This window comes from Sciurus carolinensis, chromosome 8, assembly GCF_902686445.1.
Source record: "Sciurus carolinensis chromosome 8, mSciCar1.2, whole genome shotgun sequence".
In the NCBI taxonomy this organism is placed as follows: domain Eukaryota; kingdom Metazoa; phylum Chordata; class Mammalia; order Rodentia; family Sciuridae; genus Sciurus; species Sciurus carolinensis.
The window spans coordinates 24,369,461-24,391,556 of NC_062220.1; the positions used below are offsets into that span (position 1 = coordinate 24,369,461).

The 22,096-nt window shown below is 40.4% G+C and overlaps 1 protein-coding gene across 9 annotated transcripts in view; it reads right to left on the reverse strand.

The window, feature by feature from the left end:
* Nrf1 (nuclear respiratory factor 1) overlaps positions 1 to 22,096 on the reverse strand; it is a 138,917-nt gene that overhangs the window by 12,918 nt on the left and 103,903 nt on the right. For 5 of the 9 annotated variants that reach the window (XM_047560205.1, XM_047560209.1, XM_047560207.1 and 2 more), the window contains one exon: positions 17,304 to 17,428. In XM_047560205.1, coding sequence (XP_047416161.1) covers positions 17,304 to 17,428 — 125 coding nt within the window. Of the gene's footprint in view, positions 1 to 1,780; positions 2,947 to 16,544; positions 16,748 to 17,303; positions 17,429 to 22,096 lie in introns of those variants that run through there. The other 4 variants (XR_007109745.1, XM_047560210.1, XM_047560212.1 and 1 more) reach the window with 4 other exon arrangements.

Below are 22,096 nucleotides of genomic sequence, written 5' to 3' on the forward strand. Positions count from 1 at the left end.
TAAGCCAAATGGTACAGGCTGCAGATCTGGTGGTTCCCCACGTCACGGCACACCCTCCTCCCATCCTATGACAAGACAGGGTAGGACAGACAGCCCATGGAAGAATGGACCTTTCATTTGTTCTTCCAAGCTGGGGAACCTCTGGGAATTGTTTGCTGTTAACTGAATCTTTCAGTCAGAAGGACTTCCATGTTGGTCATGGAAATATTTTTAGTTGCAAGAAAATTATTGATGGTTGTGAGAAACAAAAAAAAAAGCTAAACAAATAATATACACAACTGTTGGTGGAACAGAAATAATTCTTAAAACCCAAAGGAAAATTTATGGTACAATGCCCCCTGTAGTTTATTGAGATGAAAGCTAACTATGTACATTAGGAAAACTGGTTTAAATGGGGAACTAGAAGATGATGATTGGAAAGGAAAAGAATAAACAAGCAAGGAATGATACCAACAACTGTAGTAAGTAACTTCTAAAGTTTTTAAGAGCCATCAAGGATAGCTACAAGTGTTTTCCAGGGGTGACAGGCAAGAGGGAAGTCCTTTGAAAACCTTTCATTTGCAGGCTTGGGAAATATTTACATCAGTAGCTGATCTCTAAGGAAAACCACTGGAATGGTGATATTGGTACAAAATGGAAGAAGAGAGAAGGAAAATAGGTACAGAAACGAGTCCAGGAGGCAGGCAACAGACAAGCCAAGAGTAACGAATGAATCCAGGACTAAAAAGAAAGAAGACAGATGTTAAGGCAAGAACAGGAAGGAAAGAAAGTGTGTTAATATCAAACCAAAAGGAGGTTCAGGTAACCCTTATCAGAGTAAGAAAAGAGGGAAAGAGAGAAAGCATTTCCTCCCTGTGTTTCTGTTAAATCAGCTGTTTCTGGGACATTTAATCTTCCTTTTCCGTGCTTTCTAAGTCCAAGGCTTTTGGCTGCATTTGGAGGATTTATGGATTAAAATATGCCTTACATCTGGCAATACTGAATATTCTCATGAAACCAAGAGCAGCCTCGCAGGTGCCCTGGCATGCTGGGCACTTCTCAGCACCTGACCTTGCTAGACAATTTAGAGACTCACTTAGAAAAACTGTTGGGGGCGGAGTGGGGGAGGTGTTGGTAATATCCATAGCAGTGCCTCTGCCTGCTTGGGACAGCGTCGCCCTGTCCTTTGCCTGGTTTTTGCAGACTACCAGGAAACTCCTCAGCCCTTTCCCCATCCTACAAGTCAAATGTCAAATTTAAATTCATTTTTACTTTAGTGGTAAATGTATCTCAAAACACATTTGTAAGATATCATTTTTTAAAATTTCCTCTTGAAATTACTGGAGGTGCCCAGGAACATTATGAAATCACAGTTTTGTCCTTTAGTATTCAAAACCACTGTGGTTTATTTTCCTGGATGCTGAGCTCTCAGTGTGGGGGTTGAATGAGCTAACTCCTAGGCCAACTGACCTGACCAGGAAGGCTTTAAACTGAAAATGGTGGGAAAACCATTCCATTAAAGCCTGTGGAATATGCAGGTGCTCAGGACATCTGATCTGACTGTACAGAGAAGGGCAGGGTGTGCCCAGTAAATTCAACAAGCAATCACTGAGAGGAAAGGTAAGATCAGCATCTGCGGCCTCCAAAGCCCGTGTACAGTGATTGTATGTGGGCAATTCTTAGCGTGAACCAGGACTTTTAAACAGATGTGGGGGGACTTCAGAAGAAAGTCATCACACTATATAAGGGTTTGTAACAGGTACAAAAATGAATAGTAGGCCCACACAAGAGTTACCCAGAAGTTAGGGATGGAGATTTATTTTTCTGTTATTATTTTCAAACTTTTTATTATGAAAAATTTCAAACAGGCATGAGCAAGAATGATACAACGAACTCGCCTGTGACCATCACACAGCCCTGCCTCTTCTATCTGACCAGGGACCGACAAGGCAAGGAAGCTTCCAATGATGTGCTCTTGGTTTTCAATACCTTCACTTGGCATAATCTGCAAAGCATTATTTAAGAAAACACCAAAACCCCCGAATGTGAAACTTTCTAAGAGCATACCAAGGGCAGAATTACATTAAAGGCAACACCTGAAGACAGATAGCAAAGTGGAAACACGTGGATAGTTATGGGTTTGAGAGTCACACGGAAGGAGCCTATCCCAGTAAGCTGCTGCTTCCTCTTCTTTTTTCAAACCAGTCACGTTTCATTGGGTGTTGATTCTCAGGATATGAAAAGACACGGCAACAATCAAGTTCTCACAAAGGGACCTGGAGCAAGGCGGTCATGGTTGGGAGTCCAGAGCGCCCTGCCACTGGTCCCTCTTTAGTGGTATCTGAGTCACTGCTCACATTTGTGCCCTTGTAAGAAAGGCAGTAGTTGAAGAGCATGTAAGCTGCCAACACCATGCTAATTTCAGCGATGCTCTCTTTCTTCATGCTGACGTATCACTGACACAGTAGTAACCTCTTTGAACGGCTCCAACCACGTCTCTAGGGGTGAAATCCCACATCAATGTCCAGTTTGGCAGCTGCCCTAGTTTGACATCCATGAGTTTCTTCTTTGCTATTACGACTGATGCCATCTTGGAATTCAGGTATCCACTGAGCCCAGTAAATTCATCTTGCTCAAGTACTTATTCCCCCTCTCCTATCTGAACTGTACTTGGCATAGCCAAATTGTTACTGGGGACAAGTCCTTTATGAAAGAATCCCAGCTAATCAGTGAAAAAGGAATAACATTAGAAATATCCAATTATCAATGGTTACTAAAGCTAGGTGACCGGACGACGGGGACTGCATCGTAGAGGAATTACACCATCCATGTAGGAAGCAGAGCCTGGAATGGCAGCCTTGAAGTTACTCCACCCTCAGCTGCTTCCTCTTTTCCCCAAAGATGAACCCACCTGCGGCCTTCTTGTCAGGATCCACTTGCAACCTCCACAGTCTGCCATAAAGAGGCCTGACAAGAACACAGAACTGTTAAAAAGCACTGGGCAAGTTGGGCTATCAGAACCTGCTGCAGCTCTGCAGCCTCCCACATACCCCATCGCACAGGGCGCACACATGGCATGTCCGATGCCCACCCGTGGGCACAAATCCTTTGGTAAACATGTCAGCTTGCTGAGTGCTTACAGTGCACATGTTTATAACAACATACCTCACAGTTAGCTTAGATGAGCTGAAGGAAGGGTAGGTCAGTTCCCCCTGTCTCTCCCTCTAAACTTGTATTTATGATGTGGTTTTCTTGTCGCAGACTTACCTTCCTAATTATGCCTTCCCTAAGCTAATATGAAAACTAATTTGTATTCCCTAAGTACCCAGCAGCTGGGTTGGGGGTGGAGGAAAATGGTCCTGGCTTACACTGGCTTGCTTAGAGAAACTGTCCAAGGATTTAAAATGTGTCAACAGTAATCTGCATGACAGATAATCTGTATGTGACAACTAAGATTTGACTATTTTTACAGTTATAAAACCCACAGGCCACTTAGGTCTTTCTTTTTCTTCTTGTGGTACCTGGGGATTTGTGGTACTGGGTTAGATACCAGGGCATCTACCACTGAATTAAATTCCCAGTCCTTTTAATTCTATTTTTAAAATTTGAGACAGGGCCTTGCTACATTGTCCAAGCTGGCCTTGAACTTGCAATCTTCCTGCCTCAACCTCCCAAGAAGCTAGTATTACTGGTACGTACCACACTCTTTGATTTCTTAGGGCTCCTATGAGCTTATGTAACATTATGTTTACAAGATTTAAGTTACTGAGAGAAAAAATCCTGTCTAAATTTGAGGTAATATTGTTATTTCATGTGAACTTTCTCCCAGGAGTCAAAGCAATTGTAATGGCTACTGGAGGCAGACCTAAGGAGGAAGCAAGAATAAAGGCACACCTTGGTCCCAAGGGCTGCCGAGAAGGGCAGGTGCTAGCAGCCCAGTACTCTACTCCTAGGACTGTGTCCACACACCATTTTGTCCACACAGTGAACAACTCATGTAGGTAGTGTTTACATGTCCTATTGTTAGAGGCTGTTTAATGAGAAAAAAAACCACTCTGGTCCAAAAGCACAGTGATGAGTCATGAAAACTTAAGGAAGAGAAGGCCAGGGAGAAAGTTCAAAGTAGACATTTCTAAAATTAGATTCTTTTCCCATTTGCTATATAATTTAGCATTTCTTTTTGTGAGATGTAGGGTAGGGAAAGGATGTAAAGTTTTTTTTTTTTTTTTTTTTTTTGTGGTGCTAGGGAATGAACTCAGAGCCTGATGCATGTTAGGCAAACTCTGTACCACTGACTTATATCCTAGTTCTTTTTATTATTATTATTTAAATATTTTTGTTTGGAGACAGAAGCTCCCTAAATTGCCAAGTCTGGCCCAGAACTTTTGATTTTTCTGTTTAAGTCTCCCAAGTAGCTGGGATTATAGGTGTTTGTCATTGAACTCAGCTAATGATGAGATTCTTGGATGAAAAACATTTTAAAACATGAAAACAAATAAATAAAAGAACAGTTTAGGTAACATGGCTAAAAGGAGTTGTCCAGAAACATTTAAATTTCTTTTCCCCGCTCCACCAAGACAAATAGACATTCCAAGGCCTCCTGAAGCACTCAAGATACTTCAAGAGATTTAGACCAATCTCTAAAACAGCGCTGTCCACTAGAATTCCCTGTAACAATGAACATATCCTATTTGTGTGCCATGGTAGATACACAGCAATTAAAAGATGACTGATGTGACTGAGGAACTAACTTTTAAATTTTATTTCATTTTAATTAACTTAAGTTTAAATAATTAGATGATGCTCTAAATCTGAGCTTCCAGTGTGCCAGACTCCACGTCATAAATGTGCATCAGACACACAAACACACACACACACATACACACAGTGTAACACTTTAAGAGTTGCCTTTGTTTACACAGAAATTCAATCTGAAATTGGATGCTTTGTATTTTTGTATTTCCTGGACTTTTCCCTTATTTGTGCCATGGTTCTTTCCTACATTGTTCACTCCCTCAATGCTCTCCAGCCCTTAGGCTCCTATGTGAGAAACTCCACCGGCATTTAAAAACAACTCAGTATAGCTATACATTATAGTGCTATGAGCAGTAAGGAGATGCTGAACCAGGCGAAGTCAAAAGAATTGCTGGACACCTCTTTAGTGAGCCAATCTGATAGCAATGCCTTTGTAATCTTTCTCAGAGCAGTGTCTCAGTTTCCATATTGAGACTCCTGCAATGATTCTCAGATCTAATTGCTGGCTTTACAACGGCAAAGATATTTTTATCAATTTCACTTAAACCCCACTTAGACTCTGAAAATCTCTAAATTGGGGTCTTACTAATAATGAAGATTTGGCGTAATTATAATGTCATAGGCAATTGTGCTGACAAAGCAAAATATGTCTCCTTGCTGGGCCTTTGCTCTCAGTCTGACCAACAGGAGGAGAAAAGAGGCTTTGTCAGGAGCAGATGTGCAGTGGGAGGCCCCGGGAAAGATCTGTTGAATGAAGCAGGTGCCATTTAGACATTCACTTTACAGACTCCAACCACAACCCCCTTCATTTGATATCCTGCTCCTGGCAGGAGGATGGAGAGAGAGCATCACACAAAGAGGAAGCGTGTTTATCCTGTTCAGATTACTGCTTCTGCCAGACTGCTGCTGCTGGGTTCTGCACATTTGCTCTTTATTAAGCAAATGGCAGAACTGGGCTCTGGGAAGTGAATCCCTGTATTTATACAGGTAACCTGAGAGCCAGAGGGCCTCAAACCATCCTGGCTGCGATGTGCAAGCTATTAGAGTTAATAACAGTGCACTGACATTCCTTCAAAATCCTAATGGAAATGAAAATAAAAAGAGGAAAGACCCTCTACTCAAGAACCTTAAAAACTTTATTCTGTAAGAATGTCCTATTATGATATTCTAGTTCCTGTGTGAATAGCAACTAATGCCCCTTTTACACACTCAATTAAAATCTACTTTTTCATCCATGTATTGCATAAAAATGACTCCAATTAAACTTGTCCAATTATGGCTCTGGATTTAGTGTACATATATGTACACACACAAAGTTCCTTTAGAGAATACTGCCTTTGATGACAGGCACTGAGATTCTGTTTTGGTTACATGGAGCTGGAATCATCCTAGACTTTTATACACTGAGTCTCAGAAAGATCTGAAGATGGAAGAGGAAGGTGAATGAGATAAAGAAGAATTCAACTTGAACACATGCAGGTGGAGAGGAGACTATGGTCAGTGGGGTCCAAGTGCCAGATGGCAGAGACTTTCCAGGAAACCCTGCCTAGCAGCCCTGATCCAAATCTTTTGCTCAGAATATCCCTGGCTCAGATTGGTGTCCTGTTCATAGAAGGCTCCCCAAGCTGGAAACACATGATAGTCAGACTATAGAGCAGAGAAGGCATGCCAGGCTGGCCTGACAGCATGTACTAATTCCTTCTGAGATCCTGAGGAGTCAACTGGAGTCATCCGGCCTTTAATACAGACAGTATCTCAGAGCTACATCTGAAGGCATGGCCATGGCTCAGATGAATACTCAGAATAGGACTAAGGTCTAGTGGCCTACCATTTCATTGTGAAGGCCCTCTATGCCCCTTTTGTTCTACAGTCTTTAAATCTTTGAGCAGTAGAGCCTAGATTAGCAGTTCCTGGTGTACAAACAATGAGTGTTTGAGACCACACTAGTTTATAAAAACAGAAGGAGAATGACACATCCCCTTGGGACAGGCATACTCTGTAAGGAGAAGATGGGCTAAGTGTACGCTGAAGGACAGGAAATCTCTCACAAGCAGTGCTGCTCCTCTGAAGGTTCACAATGTAGCACCTTTGTAGGAAGAGAAGCAAAGAAGCAAAGAATCCTCCAATTGGAAACCCCTTTAGCTGTGGGCTCATGCCTGCAGAGTGATAGGAAAGGCCTGGTAATTCTAGAGAACTAAGTCTCACATGCCTGAGAGATACACTATATTTTTCATCAGAGGATTCCTGAAGTAGAGATTCTTAGTGTGAAATTCATTATTTCCTTCCCATAAACAAAGACTTACTAGCTCAGGTCCTAAGAAAGATTCCCCAGAAATGTGAAGAGTGAACCCTCTGAGGATCCATTCCCTTTTCATTCAGTGTGAGTTTTTAATAATAATGATAATGGCAGCAATAACAACAGTAATAACAATAGGGGTGATAGTCAACAGTTATTACATGCTCAGGATGCCCCAGGCACTAAAGAGAGTAGCAACAAATATTCTGTTACCCCCAAATCAGTGCCACTATTACATTTCCCTGAATGGGGGAGACTGGGGAGTCAGGAAAACTATCACTTCCTTTAAGAACTATTCTGGAAGGCACTTTGGATTTCAAGTCATTATGAAGGGACTAAGGGAAGGAAGACGTTTCAGGAGTGAAGAATGACCACCATGTGGCCCTTCCTCCCCTGAGTGCTGTGAAAAGGGTAAGCTCCTTGAGTGTTCTAGAACAGAGAACACCATTATACATCTCTGTGTTCCCATTTCTCAGCAGCAGAAGCAGCAGCTGTTTCACTGGGAAATCTGGAATTCAACCAATAGTAATGGCTCCTTTCAGCCTGTGACCCAGCAGACTTTAGATATTTGATTCTTTGGGGGCCACTATAAATCCATTAAAGCACCTAGCTACAGACACCTATAACTATAAAGAGAAACTTGAATTTGTGAGGAATCTTAAGTGGAAATATGCAAGTGGCCTAAGTCATGAATAAAAAAACTAGAGAATGAGTCTAGGTGTCACCACTGCCTCCTGTCTCCGATTTTCTTGCTCAGGACTCTGCAGGGCATAAAAATAGTCCATTTCTTCTTGCAACCCTTCTGCTTACTGTTTACTGGCTGCGGATTACTGCAGTCACATGAATAGCTTCCCCCCGCCCCCAAAGCAAAGCCATGCTGTCTATGAGCTGAGAAGGTCACCAGGAGACAAGGCTCATGAAGGATTCATGTGGCCCTAGCCCACACTGAAGGAATACAACTTTTCAGAAGGCTACCTGCTGTAGCCATTAGATCAGCACTATCCAAAAGAACTTTCTGCAATGATGGAAATGTTCTGTAGTTGCATAGTCTACTACAGTAGCCACTAGGTACATATACCTATTTAAATTTAAATGTGAATAAATCATAATTAAATAGCCAGGCATGGTCATGTACACCTATAATCCTAGTCAGTGATTTTGGAGGCTAAGGCAGGGGATTGCAAGTCTGAGGCCAGCTTGGGCAAGTTAGCCAAGCCCTGTATTAAAACAAAAGGGCTAAGGATGTAGCTCAGTGGTAGAACATCCCTGGATTCAGTCTCCAGTACCAAAAAAATAAAAAGTGTATGTGTATAAATTAAAAAAAAATTAGCACCTCAGGTCATATGTGACTGTTTACTCCTTGAAATATGATTAATGTAACTAAATAATCGCCTTTTACATTTTATTTAATTTTAATTTACTTGTATTAAGTTCAAATAGCCACATGTAGCTAGTACCTAACATACTATACAGTGCAGTTCTTTTTTTTTTTTTTTGGACAGGGTCTTGCTAAATTGTAGAGGTTGACCTTGAACTTGGAAATTCTCCTGCCTCAGCCTCCCAAGTTGCTGGGATCACAGATGTGTACTACCACACCTGGCTAGATTTTATTTTATTTTAATACCACTGAGCCATATTCCCAGCCCTCTTTGTTTATTTATTTATTTTTTTGAGATAGGGTCTCCCTAAATTGCTTAGGGCTTCACTAAGTTGCTGAAGCTGGCCTAGAACTTGTGATCTTAAGGCCTCAGCCTTCCAAATCACTGGGATTACCAGCGTGCACCATCATACCCGGCTAAATCTAAGGGTTGGATATCACATATTTATTTGCCTCTGCTAACATTTAGCATGACTCTGACTTCTAAATTGAATAAGGGTATAGTTTCATAAAATAATCTTGCAAAATAGCCACCATACCAAGTACCAGTTTAATTAGATGAATAACACATATCATGATTTTCATTTGTTTTCCATCTTATTTTACTTCCTAGGTTGGATAGGTTGGCAAGAAGCAGTGAAGGAGAGAGAAGGCAGCTCTATTGAGCAGTGGAAAGAGCACTAGAGATCAGGGTTTGCTTTCCAGTTCCACCATTTATGAGCTGCCTGAGCTGCCAGGCAATTCTACTTTAGCTGGCTCTGCACATGGGGCTGGGAAAGACTTGTCCACCTGCCTTACTGGGGAAGGTAGCACAATGAAGTTCATGCTGTGTCATCTGCAAGAAGATGGCAGTGATGGTAATAACAGTAGGAAAAGAAGTGAAGGGACAAAGAAATAAGATGAAGATCCTAAATCGTTATGCTCACAGTGTAGAGTCATGCAAAAATGGAGCAAAATAGAAAGTTATTTTCCTGGTATGGCATCTACCAACACATTTCCCAGAATGGAAATTACTCATTGTAAGAGAAAAGTTAGCTGACTCAAATGGGGTAAACCCTGTCTGCAAGAAAGCCTGTTTGCTTCCAGAGCTGTGAGGACAATAAGCAGCATCACTGTCCCACACTGCTGCACCACACTGCTGCACCACACTGCTGAGTTCCCAGGGCAGCGGCCAGCTCCAGGCTCAGCTCAAATTGCAGAACCTGTTCACTCTGCCTCCCTCGCTCCTCCTTCTGAGCCATGGCTTACAGCTCTCCTCTTCTCATTTCTTATAAGAAGTAATCTTTTCAGGTCTGTGAGTATTTTCCCTTCCTCTTCCTTTTTAAAAAAGGTCTATGATTCCAAAGGGGAAGTGACTGCATTACAAATGAATCTTCACTTGCTTTTTCCTGCAGATAGGCAATGTCTCAGCTTGATTTGATTGAGACCACCCTAGTGTCTTCATTTTCTTTCAAGTCACCTACCACCAAGGGGGTCAATGGAAAAGGAGAGTTAAGAGACCATAGCTACCACATATGCTGCTCTTTGAGGACTTTCAAGAAGGGGAGAGCATATCCTGGGACTCACAGCTCATGCAAAAAACAGTTGGTCAGAGGTTGCATGCTTTAAGCTTTGGAGGCACCAAATGTAACACCTTTGGATTAAAGGCACACACACAGTATCACAGAATGCAACAGCACTTTTAAAGCTGTTATGAACCGAAATGTACTCTTACAATACAAACTTTATTTAAAGTTTTATTAAAATAGCAAAGCAAAAAGTGATGCAGTGCACATTGGAAATTCAGCGCATCAGCACTCTGTTGGTGAACAACATTAATGGATATATTTCCTAAATTAAAACATCTCCACTGACTCTTTTGGAAATAAGTTCATATGCTGATATGTCTTGAGAAGGAGGAGCAGAAAAGATAGAATGAGAGATGTATTTTATAGTTTATCAAGATAAGGGTTGGCATTTTATTTTTTATTGTTAGAGAAAAGCTGGGGCCGAGAACATGTAATACTAATGGATGGTGGTGGTGGTAGCAAGAAAAGAGTAAAACAAAACAAAACAAAACAAAACAAAACAAAAACAGTCTTCCCAAAGGAAGGTGGAATTCAATGTAGTCATTGAGATCTACAGAGAGATGACACCACTTTAGGAGCAAAAAAGACCAACTAACTAAAAGAAACTATGTACTGGAGGAGAAATAGCAGTCCTAGACCAAGAACTGTGATAGAACATGAAGCTGGAGCCTTTAAGTAATGTCACCTTGTATTTCTTTCAGTCAAGGTTGCAGAAAAAGCTTCTGTCCTATTCCCACACTATCTATCTCTGGAGCACAGATCCTTCAGTTGCATAGACAGGCATCTGGATCTGTCTTAAAGATGGAAAAGCGGGGCCTACAACAATATTATGCACTCTTCACAACTTAACCTAATGCAAAGAAAGATGGAGAAATTGACAAGGATAGCCAATGAGAATTTCCTGTTTGTAATGTATCTATGGACCAGGCACTATGCTAAGCCCCTGACAGCAATCATTTTGGTCAATGCTCACCACCACCTTATGGTTAAAGAATTATCATTATCCTAATTTTATAGCCAAGGCTCAAAAAGGCTAATTTGCTTTCCCATGATCAGAGTTTGTTAGGGGTGTGGGATTAAGAGCACCCAGCTCTAACAGGCCCTCCCATCTCCTTTGCCCCTCCTATTCTCAACACCTTGCCAGGCATACACAAAGTTAAGACCCTCACCACCACTTTTTTTCTTCTTTTTGCAGCACAGGGACTGAACCAAGAGCCTGGTACATCAGAGCACATGCTCTGCTGCTGAGCTACATCCCCAGCCCCCTATTTTTGTTGTTGTTGTTGTTGTTGTTTTTTTGGGTGCTGGGGATCGAACCCAGGGCCTTGTGCTTTTAAGGCAAGCACTCTACCGACTGAGCTATCTCCCCAGCACCCCCAGCCCCCTATTAAAAATTTCTTTGACAGAGGTTCTTAGCCTTTTTGTGTGTGTGTAACATGTGATCAAAGTTATGGATCCTAGAGAAATAAATAGGAATGTATATTCTACTCTCTTATGCATGGACCCAACCCAAAAATCCTGCTCCCTTCTATGAACCTCATGTTTGTCTTGACCCATCTTCTCTGTTACCCCTCTTGCTAAAAAGATAACATTTAAAAAAGGTATTCTATGGCACATGGTTGAGATTAAATTCAACTTGAGAAATACACGCATTTTTAAAAGTTTTAATAAGATCAAAGAAAAACAGAGATGGGAAAAGGTAAAGACATGTTTAGTGTGAAGAAGAGATGGTATGTTTTCTAAAGGAGTTCTAAATTGATTTAGTTTGATTTGGCAGTGGGGCGGGTAGTAAAATGTACATTTGTTTTGCAGTACAGGAAGACCAGTTGGGCCTCTAGGTCGTAGGAAATTCTGTGTTGAAGAGTTAAGGGAGAACCCTAGCAGAAGACTTGCTGGGGTCAGGCCATAACAAAGGGGGAACCTGCTGCTTGGAAGATGAATGAGAAGGGCTGTCCTTTCTGTAGGTGTGGTGTTAATGCCTTGTCATTGGTTTTGATTTTTAAACAGCCCTCCAATCCATTTCCCTTCCTTCAGGGCATGAGGACAGGCTGAGACTCCAGATCAAAACCAGGACAGCATAGGTAGAGCTGCTAAAAGGCTTGTGAGGATTAAAATGGTTAAATAGGGCTTTACTCCTCTAAATGAACTTCCAAATTAGTGTGAAGTTGACTCCTCCAAAACACTTTTGAAATTTTGAATAATTTTTTCCCTCCAAATCTAAAGATGAATCTGTCACTAATCGCTAATACTAACATCACAGTGATAAAATATTATGGTATAAAGAACAGACAAATAGATAAATGAAAATAGAAGTGCCCTTCCACAATTTAAGAATTCTGCATAGAGTTGGGCACAGTGATGTGTGCCTGCAATCCCAGCAACTCTGGAAACTGAGGTGGGAGGATCACAAGTTGGAGGCTGGGCTTACCAGCTTAGCAAAACCGTTTCTCAAAATCAAAATCAAATAAAAGAACTGGGGGTGTGGTTTAGTGGTAGAGGACTTCTAGGTTTAATTCTTAGTGTGTGTGAGGATTTTGCATAAGATAATGATATTTCAAGTCAGTGTAAAAAGGATGAATTTTGACTTTCTTTTTATGGGGTGGGAGGCTACTGGGAGGTACTTTACCACTGAGCTATATTCCCAGTCCTTTTAAAAGAATTTTTAAATTTAAAACAATCTCACTAAGTTGCTTAGGGCCATGCAAAATTGCTGAGGCTGGCCTTATTTGTGATCCTTCTGCCTTAGCCTCCTGAGCTGCTAGGATTACAGGAGTGTCCCACAGTGCCCCAATTGATTTCAACCTTCTTAATGGAGACTAAATAGTGCTGGAAAAACTGAGCTATGTAGGGAAAAAATACCAACTTAGATTTCTACCTAATGCCATATACTAAAATAAAATGCAGATATTTTGTAGTATTCAAAATAAATATTAAAATCATACTAGAACTGATAGAAAATAGAGTTAGTCATTTAATTTTGAGGTTAGGAAAGATGTAACATAATGTAAAAGCAAAAGACAAATAATTAGAGAAACAACAAGGAAAGTAACAAGTAAAATAAAAATAAACTGGGAGGGGCTGGAGTTTTGGCTCAGTGGTAGAGGGCCTGCCTAGCATGTGTGAGGTACTAGGTTCAATTCTTAGCACTGCATATAAATAAATAAATAAAATTTAAAAAAAGGTCCATCCACAACTAAGATATACAAGACATAAGATTCCCAACAGAAAAATAGGTGAGGAACATCAGTAGGTAAATACTAAAACATATAAATGTAGACAAAAACATAAAAATAGTGAAACACAGATCACTAATATAAAAAAATGCAAATTAAACAAGACACAACTTATTGCCTACCTTAAAGTAGGCAAAATTATGCTAACGTCCAATGCTGGTGTGTAGAGAAGCAGGTTCTGAACAGCACTGTGGGAGATGTAAGCAAGCACAGGAGTGGGAGAGATCAAATAATCACAGGAGCAAGACTATGTACAAAGATCAACAGTATTATTTTTACTGTAAAAAAATATTTGCTAATTGTGGGCAATATATTGAACTGTTACTAAGAACTATAAAATGATCCTTTAAAAATATTATTATGAAAATGGCTGAGATACTTCAAAATGAGTTACAAAAAATTACTGAAAACATGATCCTATTTAAAAATTTTTCTTAATAGGAAAAAGAGGCCAGATTAAAAATAAAATAAAACAAAATATTAACATTATATTAGGTGAAATTATGAATGATTCTTATAATTGAGACCAAAAAACAAAAAGCCCAAAGCAAATGCTATCCATGTTCCTCCTTTCTTCTTACAGCATCATTAGAAAGAATATCAGCTGCTTTAGAAAATGCTGAGGCTCTTTTTAGCAGCTTTGGTAAGAGATTTGATTACTTATGAACTTCGGTCATCTTTTTTGTTTTGCCTCATCTCATTTTTAGGAAGAAAAGACAGTCAGATGAATCTGCTAAGGTCTCAGACATAAGAGCAGCTTTCTGAGGTAACCAAGTACAAATATTATTTTTAATTTATATCTGCTGCAATAGGAGGGAGAATAGGTCTGAGGCCTGTTCTCTGATGCTCGCTCACAGTGGGTGGCCCAGTCTGGGTGAGTGGTGAAAGGCACCCCCAGTCAGCACCTACATTTGCTGATGAGTCCTGGGAGTACAGGGGACCTGAGGTCCTGCAGAGAGGATGGTAGAGTGAAAGGGATAAATAGGCCAAAGTGTCTAACCTCTTATATTAAGGTGTGTTTGGGAAGGAAAAGTATGGAGATAATTATGTTAAAAAAATAAAGAAGTAAAGGAAGGAACCCACATAGTGGTCTTTCCTACTCTCTGACAATTCGATCTCCATCTCAAAGAAAGGACTCTTGGGAAAATTTAAATTGAACCAAACCTAGCCAAGAAACTCCATCCTAAGAGACCAAAGACTTATTTACCTCTACTGAAAAAGACAAAGAACATAAACAAAATGAAGTAATATTAGTGCTTGAATTAAGTAGTTTCTTCAGTGTTGGGTTAGGCTGGTACCCAGAAAAAAGGAAGTCTTCAGGTGCAGAGTGCAGTTTTTGTCAGGTTTGCCTTGGGGACCAGGAATTTAAATCTCTGTCATACGAGTTATTTTATTTTTTTCCTATCCTTTTGTGTGTATGTGTGTGTGTGGTACTGGGGATCAAACCCAGGGCCTCACCCACGCTAAGAGTCATTTTCTTTTAACACTGCCCTATAGGATACCATTTCATACCCTTTCCCACCACGCTCTATTTACCAGACTCTGTCCAGCTCCACAAGCATCTGTCCTCCATTCCTGCTAGTTCTACCCCACAAACTCTTTCTGCTTCAGGTCCACATCATGCTCAAATTGCTCTTAAAAGAGTCATCGGCTAATAGGTTTGTTGTTTAACCAACTCTGGAATCTGTGTTGTATTTTTTTCCAGGTGTGCCCTTTTCTAAGATAGTTCTATGTCTACAAGTACCTTATTCTTTCATCATCTCATTCTTCCTGATAAGGAAAAACCGTATGGACAGATAACCTAAGTTTGTTATTACAGAAGTGACAAAGATGGGCCACAGGACACAATATGAAAAAAACAATGAAAAAACAACCTATAACAGTCTAGCCAGATAACAAATTAAGTAGGAAAAACCTGCTTCTAGCCCAGAGTAAATACTGTAGCACTCTGGGTGAAAATGTTAGAAGACAGAGGAATTTCAGAATTATCTGGCTCATCTCCAATATTGTATTAATTCTCTGGATTCCCACAGGCATATGAAATGATTGGCCTTTGTCTAACACTGCTGGGAGAAGGCACGAGGTAGCAATTTGATTTGATTCAGAGAAGCTATGTTAAGAAAGGGGTAAGTCCAACTCTTAAGGTCTGAATTCAGTGAGTATTGCCAGTCACAAGCAGTTTAGCCTGCTTCAGGGGAACTACTGGTCTCTTTTTTGGAGTTTGGGGATGTCTCACTATGTTGCCCAGGCTGGTCTTGAGCTCAACTGATCCTCCAGCATCAGCCTCCTGAGTAGCTGGGAGTCCAGGCATGAGCTACCATGCCTGACTGGAACTTCTCCTGGCACTTAGGACATTGAACAGAATTTTCTCCTATCACAAATTCAGCCAACAACATGAAATCAACACTAATAGATTCACACAACCCAGTGCTACTAAAAAGAGGCAGCTTCCAGTAATCAATGATAGTAGGTGTGGTTTAATTTCACTGTATGGCTGAACAGGTCTACTTGGCTGGAGCCCCAGAAGATCTTTAGATTTACCCATAAATTCATACATCAGCAAGGGTGAGGCTGGGGAGCAGCTAGAACTATTAAGTAGTATGTTCTCTCCCAGACAGGTCAAGTCCATTAGAATGGATAACAAAGTCTCCTACCAAACCCACACAGTGAAGTGTTTTTAGCAGTTCTTTTGTGAATGGCAACAACTGCAGAAGGATGCACATAGCTAGTTGTCCTACCTTTGATCATAGTAGATTAGGACTCAGATGAGGAACAGAAAAGGTGAGAATATAGGTGTAGGATTCTAGCTACAGAGGGAGGTTTTCCTCAGTTCCATCTAGGGTCTATTTCATCCTGAACACTTAATCTTGCAGTATTTTGACTAAGGTCAGTCCCATCTCCATTTAGGTCAGTTCAGAAAAGCCCTTAGGCCCTGGAAAAAGAAAGTTGTAGTTGCAGTATTGGATTTTCTTTCTTTTTTAAAAAAAATGATTCTCAGAAGCCAAAAGGCCCTGCCTTTCCTCTGTTATTCTTCTACAGGGGACAGAGTACTTTTTCTTCCCAGTTCTAAAGGAGGATACAGCATTGTCTTTCTTCAAAGACTTTCCCAAAAACTAATGGGGTATTCAGATCTTAGGGACCCATCATAAAAAAGGGGCCAGGAACTTCTCTTTCAGCCACTAATGACATTAAGGAACTTTCTGCCTAAATAAAAGTACATTAATTATCTATTTTATTTCCAGGATGTAAAGTAACATTTCCCCAAACCAAAGAGTACTTAATTTCCTGCTTCATTATATATTTTTAAAGTTTAAGAAACAAGCACAGAGTCTCACAGATTGGGGCTGGTCCTCCTCTTTGATCCAGACTTCTGAGGCACTTCCCTGGGCAGCCCAAGTCTTGGCCACTGACTCCCAGAGCCTGCTGAAGTGGATCCAAAGAGCTGGATTGGAGCTGTAAGATTTTGCCACCATATTTCTATGAACTTTATCCCTTTTGTTTATTCGGGATATTCACCAATATCCAGGAAGTCAAAGAGCTGGGGAAGAAGGGCAGGGTGGTGGCATGTTACTGGCTAAATCCAGACATCCTTGGTGAGGCCACATATAACAGGAAGCAGAACCCACAGTACCAACCAGAAATATGAATTCGTCACAGCCTGCTGCCTGACCCTGGGGTAGGTGAAATGATGACACTTTTCTGGAGGGAGTCAGAACATTCCACCTGCCCATGGAAGAGTCTCTACTACAGTACAGGATGCTGATCTACTCTACTCCACAGGAGAGTAAAAGACAAATTGTGCCCCACAGCAAATTCTAAAGTACCTCCCAGCAAGTCTTGTCATAGCAAAACAGTCACTTTTAAATACGTAGTTCAAATAGGTAGCCATTACCATGGTGTTTCCTTCAGGAAACCCTCTCTTACTCATAAAGGAATCATGGGCTCCTAGAAATTTCCTAGGTATTGAATAGCTACCCATAAAGAAAAAATTAAACCAAGCTCAACCTCTTTCTGAAGGGTTTGTTGCCAGCCATGTCAGGAAGGTTAAAGTGGAAACAGGGAAGAAATTCAATAAAATATTTATGCTTGCTTACCATTAGCATCTTGGACTCCAGTAAGTGCTCCAACGGCTGCTGCGGTTTCCCCAGACAGGACGATCTGTCCCCCGCCTTGTAAGGTGGCTTCGGCCAGGGTGGCGACAGCATGGGCGGCAGCTTCACTGAGAGTACAGGAACAGGAGAGAGAGGGATATGCAAGTAGATAAAAGTATAGCCCTGCAGCAAGACAAACCATCCCACTGTGGATTCTCTACACTGACTTCATGGTTGCAAGCCTAGAAAATCCTTGATGCCAGTGCCAACAGACAAAGCCAGCTGTAATTTTAAAATGATAATAAAAAATTAGAAAAATCTCAAGTCATATATTTTATAAAGCTAATTTGAGATATTCTTTAAACCTAGGGAAGGAGTGTTTGAGGACAGAAGGTGTTCATTATCCATCTGTCCTTATCAATATCAACCGAGTGCTTGCAAGCTATAGTGGAAGGTGTGATCCATAATCACAACGAAAAAACATTCTGATTGCCAATCACAGGTTTTCTCTTCCTCTTTACGGAAGGCAGATCATCTGAGACCATCTTTTAAGCCAAGAATGGGAGCTAATATGAGGAATTGGCAACCTCCACTTGCTATTTAACCAAAGAAAAACACTTTAGTTTATATTCATACTATTTTATTTTTAGCTGAGGACTGAAGCCCGGGCCTTGCACAAAGTAGGCAAGCTCCATCACTGAACTACATCTCCAGCCCTTTTATTTTTTATTTTTGAGATGGAGTCTCATTAAGTTGCTGAGGCTGTGATCCTCCTGCCTCAGCCTCCGGGGTAGCTGGATTACAGGTATATGCTATAACACCTGGCTATATCCATTCATTTTAGTTATTTTTTATTATTAGTTTTTTTTGGAATTGGGGATTGATTCCAGGGGTGCTTAACCACTGAGCCACATCCCCAGCCCTTGTTATTTTTAATTCAGAGACAGGGTCTCACTAAATTGTTGAGACTGGCTTTGAACTTTCAATCCTTCTGCCTCAGCCTCCCAAGTCACTGGGATTACAGGTGTGTGCCACCGCACCCAGATCTCCATGCTTTTAAAAAATTCATTCATTTCATTCATTCATTCATTCATTCATTCAATCATTTACAAATACATTCATTCATTTATACATACCCAGGGGCATTTAACCACTAGTCCTTTTTATTTTTTATTTGGAGACAGGGTCTTGCTTTTACCTAGGACCTCACTAAATTGCTGGGATTACAGGTGTGTGCCACTGTGCCTGGCTCTCCACGCTTTTTAAGTACAATAAATAGTTGACTGATACCCTGAAAAGCCCAACTCTTCTTTTTGCCTCTCTGTATAAATAGGTAGGGCTAAAAATGAAGACTTAACATTTAAAATTATCACTATATGCCTCAATTTCTTGCCTCAATAAATGCAATAGAACCATAAACTCCCCTTTATTGCAAAGCAAACCCTGTGTAGAATAGAAAGACATTAGCCATCTGTTTAGAGGGAGCAGTATTATATCCTATTTCCCATTTTTCTTTCTTTTCCTTCTTGTATGCTTTTAAAAGTACAGTATGTTTTTTAGTTGTTGATTGGACCTTTATTTATTTATATGTGGTGCTGAGAATCGAACCCAGAGCCTCACACATGGTAGGCAAGAGTTCTACCACTAGCTATGATCCCAGCCCTTATGCTTTTACTATGTGCATAAGTACTCATTTTTCCTGATTCTATAATGCTACAAACTATAAGATGTACTACTGTTTTATGTGCCAGTAAAGAATAAAAGAAAAATTGGGGGTAATTTTAAGACTAAAATTTGTCATCCAAAATTTGGAGATATTGGCTGGGGCTGGGACTCTGTAGTACAGTGCTTGCCTAGCAAGTGTGAGGCACTGGGTTCGATCCCCAGCATCGCATTAAACAAACAAACAAACAAAACTAAACAAATTTTGGAGATGTTAAAATATGAAAAAAACATAAATTCAGTATTCCTCTTGGTAAAATAGCAGATATCGATTTGTAGTCACTAAGGGAATATCAGAAGTGGGCATGTAGCAGAGAAGGTGGTGTCATTTAGTTTTGCAGGGGTGGGCAAAGACCTGGGTTTGACTCCCAAACAAGTCAGAGGACTCGGCTTTGCTCTGAAGCCATGGGCTCTCCTGCCATAGAGGCAGACATGCTGTAATCACAGGCTCTAGATGTAGAGGTGTGAGGGGACAGGGATTTGTTGGTATAAACATGTCATGACTGTACAGAGTACCAAATTCAATTTCTCTCTTTATCCTAAGAAACTCAACAGACATAGTAATTCCCCCAGGAAAGGGTGACTACAGGATTCTAGGGAGCAGTAAAAGAATCTTGGTGGGCAGAAAAAGAGTCTCACTGAATAGAAAATTCTCTCTTACTAACTTAACTTGCCTTTCTTTTTTTTTTTTTTTAAATATTTTTAGTTGTAGATGGACACAATACCTTTATTTATTTATTTTTATGTGGTGCTGAGGATCGAACCTAGTGCCTCACACATGCTAAGCAAGTACTCTACCACTGAGTCACGACCACAGATCTTGCTTTTTAATTTTTATGTCTCTATTTAATTCTTCTCTGATAATAAAAGCAATACATATACAAAACTTTGAAAAATTTTAGTAAGTATAAAAGTTTAAATCTCATAGATGACAATTATTTTTTTCTAATCTTAATCAGATAATCAGGATCACACTGTACATACTGTTATTTATACATTTGTTATATTGTAGACTGAACTCAGGGGCACTCCACTACTGAGTTTATAACTCTAGACCTTTTTATTTTTTTAAATTTCACAACAAGGTCTCATTAAGTTGCCCACGCTAGTCTTGAACTTGTGATCCTCCTGATTCAGCCATCCTAGTGGCTGGGATTACAGATCAGTACCACCAGGCCCTGCCAGACCCCCTCTTCCACCACCAGTAATGGGGATTGAACCCAAGGCCTTGCCTATGCTAGGTAAACATGCTACCACTGAGCTACACCCTCAGCCCTCATATATTTTTAAACATTTTTTGTTTTGAGGTACTGGGGATTGAACCCAGGACCTTGCATGTGTTATGTACATGCCCGACCACTGAGCTACATCTCCAACTCTTTTTAAATTTTATTTTGATAGTGTTTGCTAAGTTGCCCAGGTTGGCCTTGTATTTGTGATCCTCCTGAGTCTCTGGGATTACAGGCATTTGCCACCTGTAATTGACTAGGGTTCCAATTTCTGTATGTCTTCACCAATGTATTATTATTTTCAGTTTTTGCATAGTGGACATTGTAAAAGGTGTAAGGTGGTATCCTATACCTTCAATTTGTATTTCTCTAATAGTGAGTGATGTTGAACATCTTTTCATGTGCTTATTGGCCATCTGTATGAAAGGGACCCTTACTCTGAATTGCTACTGAGGCTGTTCTCCTTATTTTTCATGATAGAGTTTAATTATAAAGTACTTCATAAGCATTCACTAGACAGTGTAATGAATAAACTGTTTAGTGCCTAGGTCCTTAAATTTTTTTTAAAGAAACTTAAATCAATAATTTTACTCGCCAATTTCATAGTATCTAGTTATCATGGTTTAATGATAAAAATATTTATATTCAGACTGTGTGCAGCAGCACATACCTATAATCCCAGCTACTCTGGAGGCTGAGGCATGGAGGATGGCAAATTTGAGGCCAGCCTCAGCAATTTAGTAAGACCCCATCTCAAAATAAAACAAAACAAAACAGGGCTAGGGAAGGAGTTTAGTGCTTGTCTAACATGTGCTTAACCCTAGTACTAGTTCCTAGTACTGCAAAAAACAAAAACAAAAACTTACACTCTGACCTGAGACTTTATGGAAAGTATCCAACCTAAGCACATGCTGCAGGCGAGTAGTCCCGGCAGTGAAGGCAGGCAGCTCCCAGGCCTGACTTGGCATGCCTGTACCTAAACATGCCCTTTAGTGTTCCTAAAGCTCTAAGTATTTGAATTTATTTTCTTTAATTCCTTTCTAAAATATGGTATGGGAGAAGGCTAAAACCAGGAACAAAACAAACAAACACAAAAAACAAAAACTCAGCAACAGCCTGAAACAATTTGTAACAACTAGGGATAAGCAGTCTGATGGGGGTGATACTCTGACAGGTGGTGGTCAAAAGCCAGAGAAAAAGCAAGATGGGAGGGTCTTTCACATGAGACATAAAGACAGTGATGGCTCCTTGTGGTCAGCTTGCCTATCATTTCCACACTAGTTCTACTCAATTATATTAGACCTAATGGAAATGATCAAACACAAGTAGAAGAAAAAGATTAGCTTTACTTAAAAGGGTGAAAAGGGATTACTATTTCCCTGAGCTACCACTTTACAGTTTTTAGACAAAAGTCATTTCCAAAACAAAGTCACTGATGAAAGGTTTCCATCAACTTCTCTTTTCTTTTTTTTTTTTTCTTGAGGCAGTGGGATTGAACCCAGGGCCTTGCACATGGTAGGCCAGCACTCTACCTCTGAGCTACATTCCCAGTCCTTTTATTTGGAGACAAGATCTCACTAAATTGCCAAGACTGGCCTTAAACTTTCGATCCTCCTGCCTCTGCCTCCAAAGTGACTGAGATCACAGGTGTGTACCATTAGGCCTAGCTCCATCATCTTTCTATTTTTAAGTATCCAACCTTATTTACATGAAAGAAAAACAGCAGCATAGTCTTTGCCCACTGTCTCCAGAGAGAACTTTAATCTATATTGTCCATTCCATTTTATGGAGTAAAAGCAGTCCATATGTTAAAGACATATTTTAATGATGTCTTAAGTCAAAATT